The 18649-nt window shown below is 38.3% G+C and overlaps 2 protein-coding genes across 12 annotated transcripts in view; one reads left to right on the forward strand and one right to left on the reverse strand.

Annotated features, from left to right (window-relative positions):
* Positions 1–12100, forward strand: part of LOC103478353 (ankyrin repeat and IBR domain-containing protein 1) — a 37671-nt gene extending 25571 nt beyond the window's left edge. For 9 of the 10 annotated variants that reach the window (XM_081617070.1, XM_081617067.1, XM_081617071.1 and 6 more), the window contains 5 exons: positions 511–689; positions 781–835; positions 6849–6960; positions 8681–8724; positions 9195–12100. In XM_081617070.1, coding sequence (XP_081473196.1) covers positions 511–689; positions 781–835; positions 6849–6960; positions 8681–8724; positions 9195–10076 — 1272 coding nt within the window. In that variant the 3' untranslated portion in view covers positions 10077–12100. The remainder of the gene's footprint in view (positions 1–510; positions 690–780; positions 836–6848; positions 6961–8680; positions 8725–9194) is intronic. The other variant, XM_081617072.1, reaches the window with a different exon arrangement.
* Positions 12101–13088: 988 nt separating this feature from the next.
* The window catches only part of LOC103478349 (protein lifeguard 1), a 31266-nt gene continuing 25705 nt past the window's right edge, over positions 13089–18649 (reverse strand). For both annotated transcript variants that reach the window (XM_008432113.3, XM_081617073.1), the window contains 4 exons: positions 17512–17599; positions 15277–15366; positions 13987–14034; positions 13089–13412 (listed from right to left, as the gene is read on the reverse strand). In XM_008432113.3, the coding sequence (XP_008430335.1) occupies positions 13260–13412; positions 13987–14034; positions 15277–15366; positions 17512–17599 (379 nt within the window). In that variant the 3' untranslated portion in view covers positions 13089–13259. The remainder of the gene's footprint in view (positions 13413–13986; positions 14035–15276; positions 15367–17511; positions 17600–18649) is intronic.

The following is an 18649-nucleotide window of genomic DNA, read 5'->3' on the forward strand; positions in this document are numbered from 1 at the left end:
AGTAAAACTGAAGTCTCTGTGTTTATTCTAAAAAAATGTTGATTTCCACCTTCACTCTTGACTTTTCCAAAACACTGCTAACCTTTTCAAATCCAACATGTTTCATGGCACAGAGGTTAGTCATAAAAACAAAACGGAGAATCTTCATTGTTCTCCAGCCTTATTCAAATCTGGGGAAGGTCTTGCTCTCTTGCAACCTGAATCAGTTGGAGACATTTTTTAATGTCAGAGACACATAAATACAGTATAAAGTTTTACGTTTTAATTAGCTTCCTACATTTCTCTGCTGGCTCTGAATTAATTTTTGAGTACCTTGCTGGTACTGAAAATTTTTCAGTTTTAGTTTTTTATGCTTAGCAAAAACACGTTTACTAGAGTGTTGTTGGAGTAACCGTGGGACGCATAGATATATTGAACTTTAAACTTTGTCTGTGTATATTTCCTAAAAACACTTATTTAACTTTCCTGGGGAGCCGTCTTTCAGCCAGCTCACCATCTTTTTGGTCTTAGACCGACTTGGAAATGGTGACTGAGGACTTGGCTCAGAAGGTCAACAGGCCCTACCTGCGAACTCCACGTCACAAGATCATCCGTGCTGCATGTCTTGTACAGCAAAAAAGACAAGAGTTTTTGGCCTCAGTGGCAAGAGGAGTGGCCCCAAATGACTCTCCTGAAGCCCCCAGACGCAGGTAGAATACAGAAAGGCTAAATGATTTATATGTATTTTTATGATGTTCTGCATAATTATTTTATTAATATCATTTTCTGTCTTTTTCCCAGCAGTTTTGCAGGTGGAACATGGGACTGGGAATATTTAGGCTTTGCATCACCTGAGGTAAATGAGTGTTTGTTTAAAATACCTACTCTGCTCAAGAATATACTCATTTTAATATACAAAAAATTCAGCCAAATAATGTGTATTTCACTGATTCATATAATTGAAATTTACCATAGAACTGTCCTTTTGTCCTTTTGAAGTGACTTCTAATTATTTCAGTACATCTTAACACTTGTAACAAAGTCATGTATGTCAAGACAAAACAAAAAGTACAGCACAGGAAAAGTGACAAGGAATCAGCTGCCACTTTTATCAATCAGTAATCACCATTGATAAAAGTGATGCATCTTGGTTTGATGCATTGTATTTTGAGTAAGCATTTTTTTTTTCCCATCAATTTAGATATTTACGTGATGTTTTGGTCTAAACATATTCATTATTGCTTTGAAAATGGCTGAACATACTTTATGGAAACCGTCAAATCAAATCAACAAAATGTAAATTTTATTGGTTGCTTGACCGTAAAAACTTCTAGCCGAAGATGCAAATATTAGCCAATATTTCATTTCGACTCGAGTTGTAATGTGAAAAGGTCAATGGCTGATCTGCAAATTGATTACTTTGACCCTAATGAAAGGGCATGAAGTAACAAGGTTTAATAAGTGTAGTACACATTTTTTCCCAGTTCAGGTATTTTATTTTTTTGTCATTCAAAGCTTGATCACATCTTTTTAACATCCATCCATCCATTTATTTCCGCTTATCCGGGGTTGGGTCGCGGGGGCAGCAGCTCCAGAAGGGAGGCCCAGACTTCCCTCTCCCCAGCCACTTCTTCCAGCTCCTCCAGGGGAACCCCAAGGCGTTCCCAGGCCAGCCGAGAGACATAGTCCCTCCAGCGTGTCCTGGGTCTTCCCCGAGGCCTCCTCCCGGTGGGACGTGCCCATCTTTTTAACATGTTCACATTTATTTGAAATTGTCCTCGGTAATGATAGTTGGCATTGTGTTGTGGTTTTCCAAACCTTAGTGTCTTCTTGATAGCAAGAAAGGCAGGTGAATGGTGTTTTGGAACCGACTGAAGTGTTAGGTCTGTGTTTGTTTGCTGGCAATTTCATCTTAAGAGGAGGCCTCTTCTAAACTGATCAGTTTCATGTCTCAAACACTTTGGTAGCTTGTTTTTCTTATCAGCTACTGGGTTGTTCAGGTTATCTTCAGCTGCTTGCTCAGAGGTCACTTTCAGAGTGGCTGTGCTTTCTGTAGTTCTTGGGGAAGCTCTGTCTGTAGCAAATAAGTCCCCCCTCCCCCCCAAAAAAGGACTTATGTAACCAGGCAGAAAGCTGGCTAATCTGTTAGAATGATTTGGTTGCTACAATGCCAAAAGATTTACACACGTTATTTAAAAAGGGTATAAACCATTTTTTTTTTCATTCAAAACTGCTGTTCATTTTTACATTGTTTTATCTCTCGAGATGCAGATTTTGTTTCCTGTGAGAAACTTCTTTGTGAATGAAAAATATTCTTCAATTAAAAATGTCAGGGGTGGGACAGTACTGACTTAACACACTTAGCCCAGCACTTTTCATGAACTATGTCCATTGTGAGTGTTGAAGACAGTTGCGGTCCATCCAACAAGCCAAATATATTATTAATATAATGTATTAATAATATATTATTAATATATTAATATTAATATAATAATATCTTTATTATTACACCCCACCAAATATTGAGTCAAATTAATCCTTTTCAATTTTGCACACTGATTTGCGGCAATGGTTGCAATTCCGTATGCCAAATGAACGGACCTAACCTGCCACAAGCTAAGTTATATTGCTCATTAAGGCTTTTTAGTAATCAAGCTCTTACTTTAGATTTGAAGTGGTAAAGCAACATGCTTAACTCCAATGCCTATGATTTCTTAGTATAAATTATTTTTGATTGGAAGGTGCTTAATTTGCTTAATGTATTTGTACCACTACTCTATTAAAATCACAGCTAATGACGGTTAAGAAATTGCTGATTTAGTTGATTACTGGAGCTCAAGACCTTTTTATGAAATTAAAACAAACGTCTAAACCTTGTTCCCATTCCAGTTTAAAGCATGTGCTTTGAAGCAGCACTGACAAACCATGACAGTCCAAAGATCCCCATTGCTTTCTGCACACTGGAGCAAGCCAGATGGCACAGTGTTCCCCTGTGCGCTCTTCAATGATTGAAAGTGTTACACTCATGCAAAAACCCGAGTGTAGGTCTCTGGGTAATAGCACATTAGTTACAGATATTTGTGGTCAACACTTAGAGTCATAAAACTATCAGCTTCAATTATTGTCTTACCGTCTTTACCCACACAGTTAGGTCAGGACATTTTGGTTTTCACTCGAGCTGTAGACTACTGAACTTTTTATAGATTGACAGTATGTAAACACACAGACTCATAAGTATTGTTCTGTCTGTAGTCTTTTATTAATAGATTTTGTTTTCATTTCTGTACAATGTAAGGTTGTCATTCCCTGTGGAAGTTGTTTATTTTATGTATAGTTTTAAATTTATATATATTAAAAAAAAGATTGATTTGGATGATGGATTAGTTCTATTACATGACCTAAAAAGCAGTTTTAGTGAAGCAGTATTTACAAAGAATGATCTCCTGTGTCTAAACTGTGTCCATCACCAATACCTCAGAGTTTTTCCCTCTCCGCTGCACTGCCAGTGAAAAAGGTCAGCTGACAAAAGAATAAATGTCAAGAATTTTTCTCAGGTGCTTGTTAAAACCATATATTTCTCCTGCATGCTCAACAGAAGCCATAAATGCACATGTCTATGCAAATCTACTTAAACTATGAAATGAAATCCCAGGATTTTTTTATGTTGAATTTTCATGTGTGCTGATCACGTAGTATTTTTGTTTTCAGACTTGATAGAGAAATTTACTCCTTTACTACCATTCTGGTCAGAAGTTTATATACAGCCAATATGGACATGATTTTTATATTAATTATGTTCTCCATGTATTTATCAAAAGTGTTTTTTCATGGTGGACTGATGATGTACAACTTAGGGAAGTTTTGAAAATTAGTTTTAAATTATTGTGCATTTCTCCAATCCACTGAAAGCTAAAATCATACATGTTGGCTCAAATATAAACATTTACCCTGACTTGTATTAAAATGTCCCCTTAAATTGGTTTGTTTCCTCGGTTATGAAACATAGTAATATTTCATCATAGGTTATGTGTTAATAGGATTGAGGACAGGGCTCTGTGGAGGTTAAACAGGGACCTATATTTTTGTTAAACCTTAATTTAACCAGAAAAAACCCGTTGAGATCAAGACCTCTGTCACAATCATGACCTAGACGAGACAAATGGGCAACAATAACAAAAATAAAAGTGGAATATATAGCATGCAAACAATTTGACAACGTAAGCCTTTTACAACAAATTGAGACAGTTTATGATTATAATTTGTTTTCTAAAATAGATTCAGTTTCAATGTGTGTTTTTTTCCCCAAAACTTCTACTAGATTTAATAGTCGCCTATTTAAGATTATTCCTGAAATAGAAAGCACATATAATAAGGCAACCTATTGTTTCAGCCGTCAGACTATAAATCTCAGTAGTTAAATACTGATTTATTAATTAGTTCTTTTAAGTAGGTGGCTGAAGTTAAACTGTGATGCAAAACACTATTATGTTGCACGTGTTTATGTATCAAAACATAAATGCTAATATTAGAACTGTAATAATGTTTTAGTTCAATATAAATAATGTGTGTAAATTTTGTGTTCCTGGATAATGATAAACAGAAAATCTGCCTCTGCAGTTGTCCGTAGATAAAACAATAATAAGACCCACGACCAGAGATTATTTTGCTGAAAGCTGGTATCAAACAGCTCCCAAAGAAATAACGGGGGGGGGAAAATCCTTTGTTGCTATATTAACATCGTCTTTCATGTTTTATCTCAGCCTCTCCGCGGTAAAACTGACAGCAGAGTGTTTCCACGAGGAGGCTCAGACATTTTACTCCTTCTCGCCGTGCATCTCTACACAGCACGGGGACTGTAATCTTCTCTCCGTGAGAGCCGGGTTTTGAAAAGTGTGGATCACTTAGGTTGATGTTAGGGTAGAAAAATGCCCTCCAATTTGGCATGTAACAATGTCACCTCTGACTCGCCTGCCACGGCGCTTCAGTTTCCCACAAAGCATCCGTCACCGTAAATGCAACAGAACGAGATTTTACAAGACTATTATCCATCACTCTTTAAGATCGTTGTTATGATCATTTTCATTTTTAGTAAAGTAATCTGAAGGCCATTTGAAGCACAAGTACACAAAGCAGGGAAACAGTTTTAATGAGGCAGAGAAGCGTTGCGCCTCTTCAAAAGAACAAATTACCAGTGCACATGCAGATCAGATGGTCATCTCACCTCCTCTCCTTGTTCTCTCATGCTTCTAAATAACAAACAGGGTTGGAGGCTACCTTGTTGTCAGATTAGTATGGGCTTGTGTTTCTAATAGCACAAAGTAAATATTCTCACCAGATGCTTTTTAAAATTTCCGTCCCCTGATTAAGAGCTGCCGTTTCTCTGCCGCAGCAGCTAATTGGAACACCGTGGTAACTAATCAAAGCTGGCTGACACTGCCTCACAGGCACAGCTACAGATGGGCCCGCTCCATGCTTCTTACAATGCCGGCACATCGCTTCATAGTGGGGCTATTTTTAGCACAAGCGGAAACATAAAAGCCAGAATTTGGCTGACAGTCTTTTTGATTATATATGAATGTGACTCTGTGACTTTTGCTAATGAATGAGAAGATTGACTGAGAAATACTCTTGATCGCTTTTTGAAGTTTTAAATATTGAGATCTAAAAAATGCAGCACGTATAACTTATTCATGAGAACACTAACTAGTTATGGGAGGGTTATAGCAGATGTATTGGAATTTTTATTTATTTAGCGTTCGGCCATGTAGCAGCTCCAAAACTCGGAGCTTCAACTCCAAACTGACGTCAACTTGAGTTTACTGTGAAGGAAAATCAACATTATTTTTTCATTACTTTGTTGAACACACACATATACTTAATGATCAGAAGTGTTGTTGGCTATTGAATCACCCAGTAATATTTATGGGAAATCCTTTGATGTTCTGGGTTATACATTTTATTTTATTTTTTAAGTTTTCATCTAATAAATTAGGTGCATCACTCTTATAAAAGACCTGCAATTCGTTTACACCATTATTGGCTCGCAGTCCTTTTATCCTTGTATTAGCATTGTTCAATTATTACTCCTCAGTTAAATGTTTATAGATTATCTCACAATTAAAAATCGTGCATTCGCATTAAGAGATTTGCTTAATTGATTCTGCAACATTTATGCTCCAGTGAGTGGTACATTTAATTAGTATCACTTTGCACTGTATTTTCTTTCTATAATGATAGGCAGCATAGTCTCTCTCTCTGTAATAAAGAGAAATACTGTATTAGAAGATGGCTTTTTGGCTAATTGAACGTAGGGTGCTACATTACTTTCTGCCCATTAGAAATGAATCTGTAGCAAATGTCAAAGAAATGGTACATGAATTGTAAGGTTGGATGTTCAGTTTATGACCGTTTCATATATCAAACCATAAACCTCCGGTTCGGCTGCTGCTGCTTCTTGTTTCTGAGAAAGAGAGAAGTGCCTACAGTGCATGTATGCTATATGCAAACCATCGACCATCTGGAGATGTGTTCAATATGTTTTTCAAGTTGTAAAATAACACTAGTTGGAAATCAGGCAAAAAATCATAGAGGTGTTATGCTGAGATGAGTTGGTTTTGCACAAGTAGAACTTCCCAAACATTTTTGTTCCACTACTTTTGTTCTGAATCCAGTAACTCCAGGCTTGTTCTGGAGAACGAAAGGACTCGAGTATTTTTCTCACTTTGAGAACAGGGCTGGCACGTGTAAAGCCAATCAAACTCAACATATGAGTCAAGGTGGCCAGTTTTACAGATTGTTTTTGGTTATTAACGACAAACGCTACTGGGGTTAGTTCTAATGTTAATGGCATTTCCTGGTTTTGCTTAAAGGAATATGCAGAGTTCCAGTACAGAAGGAGACATCGGCAGCGAAGACGAGGGGACATGTCCAGTGTCCGAAGTAACACACCTGACCCTGATGATCTCAGCAACTCCACTTTAGGTACTGCTGTGTTACGACTCCGCCGCTCCCCGAGGTCTAAGGGGTCAGGGGGTGTAACATAAAGATGTGTCCAGAGACAACAAGTGGAATGTAAAATGATTTATCACAAAAAAAGATGGTTTCACAAAACCAAAACACAATACAGTTTAACCCAATTAAAACAAAAGGACTAACAAATTCAAGAATGTTAAGCTTCTGGCTTGAGAAGCAAACTACGACAAAGTCAAACTGCTTTAGCCGAACAAACAAGAACAAAATGTTTCAAAACTGCCCACAGCAGTTACAAATATCAAAGGTGGGGGACAGCTTAACAAAACCTCTTCCTACTTGCCGCCCCCCCTGGAGCCTTTTATATGGTGCAGGTGAGCCTCATCAACGTCTGATTGGCTTGACAATCCTCTGCTGGTCCAATGAAGTAGCTGTTCTCCTGCAGCCCTCAGGCAGCCAATCAGGAAGGTGTGCTCCCAGCAGAACCTGCATTACAAAAAGGAGCCTGCACAGCCTCAAGAGGCCAGGGGCTGCAACATGCAGTTATTTTCTTGTCCCCTTTTTGTTATGTTTGTTAAAACTCAACAGAGAATCGTCTCCAGCTACTAGCAAGATTTCTTCTGTGAATTCTTGATTTGTCACATGCTGGCTGTTCCCACATTAGGAAAATTGTTTAAACTAATTGGACACCTACTATTGGTAATTGTGTATATATATATATATATATAAAGGACAAAGATACATAGTTGTGGAGATTTTAAGTGAGTTCTGTTATATGATTATTGTAAAGTACATAGAAAAAATGAAAAACCATGATCCTTAATTTTTTACTTTTTTCCATATTTAATGTGACATTTATTCGGATTATCAAATTTATTAAAGATAAACTATAAGAAGACTAACTTGGCTAATCTGATTTTAGAAGTGGACACATGCTAAAGATAATATTTAGGGTGTGTCCTAAATATCAACAATGTCATACATATTGATTTTGTAATATTTTATCCCTACTTGTAAAAGTTCTTGAGAGGCACTACTCTGGAGACTCCATAGATTTCTTTAGTTACACTTCTAAACCATATTTTATTTAGGTGAAGACATTTAACTGTTTATTTCGGATGTAAACTTGGGCATGATGACACCTGAGAAGGTGGCCTAGCTTTACTTTCATCCTCTTGGACCAACTAATTTGAATTTGTACAAAGTTTGGACCCCAAGAAAGTTTCTACCCCAAGTTGGATTACAACTGCTTGTAAGCATTTAGCACTTCTCTTTAAATATCCTCAACTTGAAAGCTAATTTCCAAAGTAATCCAGCATTTTTTTTCTTTATTTGAATAAACACAATCAGGAAAATTACAACTGAACAACCCAGTATTTTAAATCAGTCCGTCTTGTTCATCACATTTATTTTGTCCGTGTGAGGTGATTTGCCATTTCAGAAGGCTGCAAAGAGGCACTGCGGTGCCAAGGACCATTTATTCATTTCAGTTAAATGCTCATAATTAGTAAATTTTCTGCTTAAACTCTGAAGGTCAGTAGTTTGCCAGGTGGTTGTCGCCATGTGCTCGAAACTGGGAATAAATGGAGCACATGTGATAATTGCTGATGAATTAAATTGCTTTTTAGGAGCAACTGTGGAGTTGGCTTAATGACTGTAATTTTGACTCGTGTGTGTGTGTGTGTGTGTGTTTGTTTTTTTGTTTTTTTTGTCTATTTATTTCCAACAAAAGAAGCCCAGGATGTTGCTGGTGGCCGCAGACAAGGTCATTTGATGGTGAGTGCACATTTAACAGGGTTCATATGAGCTCAAAGCTTTCAGCTGGGAAACATTTCAGGTTAAATAATCAATATTTACAACAGGTGGCATGGTCTCTTTGCTTTGGCATTAACTTAATTAAAATAAAACAGTTTCTTTGGAGAAAACAAAGGCTTAAGATTGAGATCTTTTTTAAAAAAATTAGATTTCTGTAGTGACAAGAGAAAAGCATCTTGAAGCATTGCTGGTACCTTTTGTGTTTTCTTTTCTGGAAATTGAGTGCAAATATTTCAGAAAAAAAGTTTAAAATCCTGCTTTTGTTGTTGTATCTTTATTTAAAAACATTAACTTGTTCCTGTCCATTTTTAGCCAAAGGTATTGTGGAAACAGCCAATTGTGACTCTGGAGCTGCAGGTTGCAGACCCCTAAAACAGACGGTAGTTTTCAGCTTGCATTGTTGATATCCTGCATCCTGTTTGCTCTCGCAGGGTCTGGACTCCCTGGATGAGGATGACCCAAACATTTTGCTGGCCATCCAGCTCTCTCTCCAAGACTCAAGGATGACGGAGATCGGCTCTGATCACGACGCCCTCGCCAACGAAGCGTCGCTCGGTGCGATCGGTACTTCCTTGCCTTCCAGACTTGAGCAGGCCCCTCTGGATGTCGACGTCCTCCCCAGAGCTTCTCTCAGCAGCTCAGAACTGCTGGAGCGAGCCGATAACTTGGCCAGGCTGGGCAACATCAGCAGCCAGTACTCTCCCAGCCCCAGCTTCCCCTACGTGGAGCACTGTGACATCCGTCTCAGGGCGCATAAAGCAGCCGCTCTGTTGGGCAGCAACTCCTCCACTGGCCTTTTCTCTTCCTCCACGGACTCGACCACGTGCGGCAGCAACGACCCGTCGTCGTCGTCGTCTGCCTTGACGACGAATGCTAATCTGCTTGGAAACATTATGGCTTGGTTTCACGACATGAATCCGCAGGGCATCACCCTGGTCCCACCGACCGACCCCAACGTGGCTCCGCTTCCCGAAGGCGGAGAAGGATGCCCGCAAGGCAACGAGAAAGGCGGCTTCATCGTCTTCCCCGACGACAGGAAACCTCAAGAGGCGGTGGCAGACGCGGGGTTTTGCACGCAGAGGTCAAGCAACACGGAGGAGAAGGAGAGCGCCGTCGCCGAGAGGCCCACTCAGTTGGATCTGGTGGGGTTGGACACCATGCAGCTACCTTACACTGCGGCGCCTGATAGAAGTGGAGAGCATGGCGAGCGCGCAAAGGGCTGCCATGTTGACACTCCACGCTCTGACTATGCCTCTGACCAGCTGCCCAGCACCAGCTCCTCTGAGTGGGAGGACCACATGCACTTGGTTTGAGCCGGCTGGCTGGGATGACGAGGAGGTTCACTGAAGTCCAAAAACCACTACAGATCGGAAAGCAGCTTTGCTGGAGCTGCTGGTGTAGAATGTACTGCGAATTAAGAATTTGTTGGCTATTCATTGCTAGGGAGCGTGTAAAGAAGCATTTACAGTTTAAATTCAGTGCAGGAACTGTAGGACAGCAGTGAAACAAGACCACTGATTATTTTATATTTTATTTTTTTAGTATCGTGAGCACACACTGCAATGAACGCACCAAGATGATCTGAAACAAATTAGAAATTCTGTCTTGATGAAAATGAAATATGTTGCTGTTATATCCAGACATCAACATTTGCTATAGGATGCCGATCGAGAGATGGTTCTCATTGCGGTCCAAATAATCCGCTTTCTTAATAGGTGCCAAACACTGACTTATAAAAGCACAGTTTGCAGTCACCAAGTGGATTTTTTTTTTAAAGCAAATTGTGCCTGATTATCACAATCTCAGAAACCCTAAATGTGAACATCCTGAGCCATATTTTTGTTTGAGCTTGTGGTTCAGTGTTGTTTTCAAATCCCACTCACTAAAACTGAAGTGGTAGTGGATATTATGAGAAACTTCCAAGGAGAGAGAGGAAAAAAAGGTTATTTGTTCAACTGAAAAAGCAGGTGGCCTGCTCAAAAATATTTCAGAATGGTCTTGACAATGGTTATTCATCTCAGAGGTTCAGCCTGAATAGGAAGGGTCCTCGGAGCTTAAAAAATGAGAAACGCTGACAGATCCAGAGGAGGGAGGGAGGAAGAAAGGAGGCGAAGGGGAACGCTCCGTTTGATTCGGCTCCCACGTTCTGAAGAAGAATACTTTGAATTCGGTTGCAGCTCGTGTGAAAATAATGTTTGAGCTGAATGTTTAATGTGAAAGACGAGAGGTCTGGTTGGTATGCACCAGGGAAGGTCAGCCAATAAGAAAACAAGGCAATCACTTCCAGTCTTATTTTCATTAATTATTACTGCTCAAGTCGTGCTTAGGTGGATTAATCTCTGCAGGATAGTGCATAAAGAAATTCCCAACTGTGTGAATGGGGAATCCATATCTTTGAAGCACTTTTCTGTGAAGCTGAAATTACAGTGCCTTTATGTCAGTCTTCATGATTTGGTTCTTTTTTCCCCCCCACCTTCTTCTGAGTGCTATTCACACAGACACAAAAACACCCGTTACCTTAAAGAAGTGTCTCTCTCCTGACATTTGGCGGGAAAACACAAACTAGTCTTTTTCTTTTTTCTTTTTTTTATTAAATCCAGATCTTTGTAGCATGATGCTTTTTGTGCGTTCACACGATACACTGATGGACAAAACGGATTGTTAAATGGTTTGATAAACTATGTAACTGTTAAAATATTGTGAGTATCCTGTGCCCTACGTTTATTTGATTAAAAAAAGGCAAATCATTTGTATCACTGAAGTACGTTCACAGACTGTGTATCATGTATCTGAGGAAAGTTGCAATATAACGTAGGTATTTCTGCTTTTATTAATAACTTGTGAATAACTCGACATGAAAAACAATCACGTTTGACGTTAAAGAACTCATTTTCTTTATGTACAGACTCATGTCTAATTCAAGTAAATTAGCTTTTATAAAAGTTGACACATAGAGGAACACTAAATCTAGCAGATTTTTTTTTTCCTTTGCTTTCATAAGAGGCTCAAGTATTTAAACTGTCAGTGCCATACGGATGATGGAGCTATGATGGATTCAAGGGTCATAACCACAGGAGACGCGTTTGTTGGTCAAATAGTATGTTGGGTTTGTAATGGTTGCAATTCAAGAAGAAGGTTCCACTTTCCTTATGCTTCACCTCTGATCTCTAGGTGACTTATTTTAAGAAATGACGACGTTTTGTAACTCCTTAAGATTTTCTATTGTAAAGCAACTAATTCTTAAAATGCTGTTTGCACTTTCATAGTCTATACTTGATACATTTCCTCTTTATATGAAAAATGTTTGTGTGATGCCAATAAACTGTGTTAAGTTTTACTGTGTTGGTAGTTATCACTTTAAAAAAAAAAAAAAATTGAATAGTCAAAGAAGTCTTGTTCGGATCAGTTGAGTTGCTTGAGGGCAAAAATATTTTAAAGCCAAGAAAAAACTTAATGGGGAAAGAAAAAAAAAACATCCCAAGCATTTAGTCAAATCAGACAAGTTGCTTTAAATCACGTTTTTTTTTATATATAAAAACAGCCTTTTGAGTCCCACTCCACTACAGCGACATATGGTTGATGACCCGTCATCGAACCGCACAAGGTGACAGCCTATTGTTGCAAACTAAAAACAGATTGTTATCTTGACGGGGGAAAAAAACGCCCTTTCAAAAGGAGTGGTGTCAAATTGGCACCACTTACTGGCAACAGAGAAAAAAAAATAATAATAGCAAGCGCTCTTACTTCCCCTAAAATTTCTGTGCAGCAAAAGGCAGTGAGATTATTAAAGATGAAAACAAACCACTCTTCATGCCCAGAATATGAAAATACTATAAAGTTGGTTTCCAGGGAAGGAAAAACCTAAGTATGAGCCGAGAAAATGCAACAGAGAGGACAGACTGCTCTCATGGAGCCGAGACCAACAAAGTGGCAATTGATGTTTGCAAAAAACCCGCTATAAAAGTGAGTTATACTTTTTACAGTACAAAATGTTACAAATTCACCATATTAAATAGATTAGATGTTTACCTGAAATGTTCCTCTTGTGTGATTGCACACCGTTTGGCTGGTGAAGTGACTTTTTTTTATCAGTGTCTGAGCCAACTGAGTGAGGAAGTGTTTGATTGTATATCAGGTTTTTTGGTCTTTTTTTTTTTACTTCTCTCATGTGTGCATATAGTCATCGCTGCTCTGAAATGTTCAGTTATCTCATATACCTTGTGCTTGCTTTTTTCTTTTCTTTTTAGTATTTTGATCTTTGAACACATATAAAAAAAACTTGCAAGCTACAAGCCTGATCACAACTAAAAAAAAAAGAAAGCAAATTGAATTAAATGTATTTTTATTTTATTTATAAACAAACTAGGATATCAACAAATATTTCAAGCTTCAATAGTGATGTAAAGCAGATGTATGAATTTAAATGTGACATGTCTACCTTTCGTCATGTAATTTGAGGTATATAAAATTATTTTATGTGTAAGAAGAAAATAAGTTCAGCGACAGAAGTTAATGATTTGCAGCAGGAAGAGGAACAAGGTAACGATGTCCAGATAGAGGTTGAGAGCAGCAAACACGTACTCCTCGGGAGAGATTTCATACTTCCTGTGTTTCCCCCCGAGAATTAGCTGAGTGTCAAACACCAAGTACTGCAGAGAGACAGGCAGACAAAGACGCTGTAACATCCCTGACATCTGAAGACGGCGTACTTATATGATGAAAGAGAAAAGAGCATTCATTAGCTATTCTCTGAAAACAAACGGACTTTTTTTTCTAGGGATGAGACTGTGCATATAAACAACAGACATAAATTATTGTGCAGCTTGAGTGTTGCAGTTGAAAATAAGTTGTGACTTGCTGCTGGCAGCGTGTTCGGCTCTGCATGCAGGTTGCAGTCTGTTCCGCTAGCTGACGGGATGGGTCACAACATTTGCTGTTAATGCCAAAAGCACTTAGGAAATGTGGCTGCACAAATGAAGCCCACTGCTGTTCTGAAGTGCATAATTGAAATGAAAGGGCACAGGGGGGCATCTGAGTTACAGTAAGGACAGGGACTAACACTGGTGGCAGCCCACGTGGCCTGTGTGATCAAAGCTCAGCCACAGGCATTCGCTTGACTTTAGAGCTTCTTTAATGTCAGTTTCTGTCTTTTTCAAAACTTGTTGTCATTTGACTTTTGATGCAGACAATCTCTTACTGCCATGGGGGTATGAGTGTACTTACCAAAGAAAACAGCACAGTTCCCAGGTAGGCGTAGAAGATGTAGAGAAACTGCAGAAAGAAACAAGAGGTAAAATAAGCAGGGATGTAACAGCACATCTTTGTAATTATTTATTCCACAAATGCGTGAAAGCACATTTAAAATTCAAATTACAAGCAGGAAAAAGAAATGCCTTTTCTATAAAAATGCAGTATGAATGCTGTCAGCTGAAAGTTTTTGGTGAAAATTTGAAGGGGCGTTGGAAGGAGGGTTGGAATTTAACCCTAACTCCTACTAAACCCTCCATCCAACCATTTTTCCAACCCTCATTCCAAGCCAAATTTCAGTTCTACTTCCAACCCCAATCCAGGTTGTTCTTCAACCCTAATTACAAACCATGGTTCATAAGGTTGTATAAAAATCAGTCCAGAGAATTTTGTAGCCTCACATGTTTTCTTTCAGTGCTTTGTGCTCGTTGTCATTGACAGGAATTTAAATAGCATTAAACTATTTCTGTTAGTTTTGTCTTTTTTTCTGTTATGCTTGTCTTGTTTTTGCAGCATTGTGTGTTTTTGACTTGTGGATGGAAAAGTTAAAAATGACCAAAAGAAATATCTAAAAGAAAAAAGTATCTCTTATCCATCTACCACTAAAACTTACCTGTCTGTCCCTGCAGAGGGAAAGTCATCCCCACAGCATGATGCTGCCACCATCATTATGTGGCTGGGGTGCTCAGGTTCAAGTGCAGTGTTAGTTTTCCCCCCACACATAAGATTGTTCTTTGTTATGTTTTTTGTTGTTGTGGGTTTTTTTTGGCTTCTGTGGCTTCTGAAGTTGCTTCATGGCACCTTCAACTTTAGATTAATGCACTACTTTTTATATTTTCATCATTCATCGCACTTTCACTTTGCTAAAATGTGTTGAACAAATAAACTTGACTTGCCTTGTCTATCACATAAACACTAACACTTTTGCAAGGCACTGCATGGAAAGTGAAGTTAGAGCTACTGTAAAATTGCAGCGTTCGTTTTCGCTTCCATTTGATCAAATTAAAACACTCAACACTGTTGACATTTATTCTCTAAACATTATGACCGGCAAATGCCAAGAACAGGGTTTTATAGTGACATGCATCATTCGGAAGAGATGTGTCACCCCTTGGAGGTTTAGGAAGGCATGTGTCCATCTTTATAGTCCACTCAGCCTATAGGTCACTGGCAATACAGACAGATAATAAAACCAGGCAGACTCTAAAACATTTCTACTGCCCTGTCTGGTCTTACCGCATACATGCATAAGAGCAGCATTGTTACCTGTGAGCGGATGATGGCACACATCAGTAAGAAGGAAAATAAGGACCAGGCAAACATCCACAAGCACCCGGATCCAGCAGTAAAGTCCCACTGATGACAGAAAAAGAGGAGAGGGAAAAATAAAAATAAAAATATGATGATACAGCGCTGAAAACAAAAAAATAAAAAAATTAATAAATAAAAGCTGCACGGGAATTCTTTGATTTATCCTGAAGGCCGTCTGTGGCATTGCGGCGAAGCTGAGGGGCTCTGCAGAGAGTGAAATGACAAAGACATACTGGAGTTCCACATAAAAAGAACATCCTAATAGCTCTGGATATAATTGTCCAGAGCAATTAATCAACAAGCTGCAGCCGAGGCACCGAGGAGGAGAGTGGATACGACCTGCTGGCCCGCCTGGCCTTTTCAAACGGACAGTAAAAAGATGGCCCCTGCAGGAAGAACACTGATCACCTGAGGAGCTATGAGCTGAACATGCGAGGTGGCCTGTTTGACATTTACTTTGCAGTGACAGAGATCAAAAGGCTCTGCGTAGTGTGAACTGCAGCGAAAGAGGTGATGGGAGCTGCAAGAAGAACGACCAGTTGTAAAACTTAACTGGTTGTGACTGTGGCCACTCACTCTGCCAATACGGTCCGAGCGGGCTGGTCACTTTTTACAACACAGAGTTTGTATTCATTTAGATCTGCATTGTTTTATTCTTAATGAGAACCTGGAACAGCAGTAACATACTATAACCTATACTTTCAGAACCCTCCTTACAGACATTCAGTTAAAAAAAAATTATAATTATAAAAACAGCAGCTTTTACTAAATATTCAGTCTACAATTGGGAAAATATATAAAATTTCCCCTAATGATATAGAGTGGAGCAACATAAAGACCACATATTAGTCATTTTACCTCTATGTCATAGAGGTAATTAATTTGAAACACATTTCAACTTTATAGTGAAGTATTTTCATAAAAATGCCTAACACTTTTTTCCCCCCACAGAATATTATTTTATGAACACTTTATACTACAACCTTTTTCCATTGATGCTCGTCTTTTTGTGGAATCTTTAGATACATAAGATATTAATGACTCCTGATCAAACCAGAAAGTACCTGAGTGATCTCCTTTCTATCAGAGTGACAAAATTAGATTGCATAAAATTACTTTAAATTATCAGTGGTCAAAGTGGGTAGAAAATAACCAGTCAAAATAAAAGGTGTTGAAGCATTTTGAACAAAACTGCAAAAAGAAATGAAATGACCTGCAACCCCACTAATTTGCTTGGATTTTTTTTTTCAAAATTACATTTTCTTATGTAACAGCTCAAAACCTTTAGCTGACAAAGAATAACAGAAGCACCATTCAGCTCCACCATAAACTCATTAGCTCAATTAGCTCATTTTGGAAAATATGTAGAATCTACTTTGTGTGATTTTTTTTAAGGCATCTTGTATCTCACTGCAGAAATGTGTCTAAACAAATACTTCTTTCTTTCTAAAGTAAAGCAAAATCTGCTTCCTGGAATTATTCAAAAACTGAATAGTTGTGTTTTTCAGATCATACACAACACCATAATAATTTGAAGTGACATTCCTCAACCTAACCAAAATGAATCTGCAAAATAAAGTTATAGCAACAGGTTTGTCTCTATTAGGCAATGATTTTTAGTCACAACATTTACAGAACATATAAGTATGCAAATAGGCTTATTAATCATAGAAATGTACAGAAAATTTCCATCCCCATCATAATGTAACAAAGAAAACGCACACATACACGTAAACATATATTGCAGCGGTCTTCTGGCAAATTCTATTACTGTTTACATGTGAGTTACTAAAGCAGCAAAATCTCTTCTCAAGTCCTTTTTGAGTAACTGAATTTATTAGCAGATTCATTAAAAATGCTGCGACTCTACAAGTAATCACAGCTTTACAGTGAAAAGCCTCAGCTCCAGAGGAGTTCAGGCGAGCCGGTGGACGGGAGAAATTATTTGACTGACACAAACACTGATTTCAGCAATAATCATAGTTTTGCCTGGACAGCAATCCCATCGAAGCATTAAACCTCAGCCTGCGCTGCATCAGGAAACCTGGCCAACACGTTCCAGGTGACTGCAACGGAAATACATCTCGCAGCGAGGATATTTATGAGAGGCCGATAAGCCGCTATAGTTTATAAAATGTCACTTTTGGCTGTGCTGCAAAACACAAGCCCAGAGTGTGTGACTGATCTTACCTTTGACTGCATGGCAAATAGACTCATGCCAAAGGAAACAAGAGCCGTCGCGCCCACAGCCCACAGAACTGCCTCGGCTTCGAAGTACCTGCAGACAGAAATGTCAAAACAGACGCTGCGTGTTGGAAATGTATCTTGAAAGTAATCAGTATTTTTAATTTTTTTTTTACCTGGGATTTCTGTGCAAGACAGGCAAAAACTAGTATGTAATTGTGAAGAGGTATTAAAATGATTTATTGATATTATTTGTTTGCTACTAAACCAGATCTGGAAATTGAGTCAGGAATTTGGATCCGGCCTCTGGACTCAATGTTTTGTAGAGCCTCTTATCGCAGCAATTACAGCTGAACATCTGTTACATTACGTCTCTCCTGGTTTTAGCAAGTATAGACTAATTTTTTTTTTTTTTGGGCCATTCCTCTTTGCAAAAAAGCTCAAGAGGATGGAGACGGTTTGTCAACAGGAAGTTATGCAATAAAAGGAGATGTACAGTGTTAGTGTTTTGCCACAGCCAGTGTTTTGCATTAAAACTAAAAAAAATTATGAGTGGCTTCTTAGTTAAGGATCCTGGAAACAGCCTTGATAGATTTGCAGTTGAATTTCCATTGTGGAATGGTAGATTGAAGAGTGATCTGAGGGTTGTTGTTTAACAACCTAACCTCACTTTAAACTCCACAACATTTCTCCCTGACCTGTCTGCTGCGTTCCTGGATCTGTTGTTTTTTTAACGCAAACCTCTGATGCCTTTAAACAACACCTGTATTTACACTAAGACTCAATTACTCACAGTCATTCAATATGTGACTTTTTTTTTTTTTAAATTGAAGATATCAAACTAAAGGGGTCTGAATTTAATGCATGCCACACTATATATATATATATATATATATATATATATATATATATATATATATATATATATATATGTGTGTGTGTGTGTGTGTGTGTGTGCGTGTGATATATATTTTTTTATTTTATTTATTTATTTATTTTTTGCAAGGCACTATATCTAAAATTTGAGCAAAATTCTATAAATATGATAATTTCGCAGGGTTAGAGATAGTCACTCCTGGGCTGATATGTCTGACAGATTGACTTGTAGGTAAAGAAGAGATACCAGACTGACAGAACAAAATAA

The sequence above is a fragment of the Poecilia reticulata genome, chromosome 16 (genome assembly GCF_904066995.2).
Source record: "Poecilia reticulata chromosome 16, P_reticulata-male-v2, whole genome shotgun sequence".
Classification (NCBI taxonomy): Eukaryota; Metazoa; Chordata; class Actinopteri; order Cyprinodontiformes; family Poeciliidae; genus Poecilia; species Poecilia reticulata.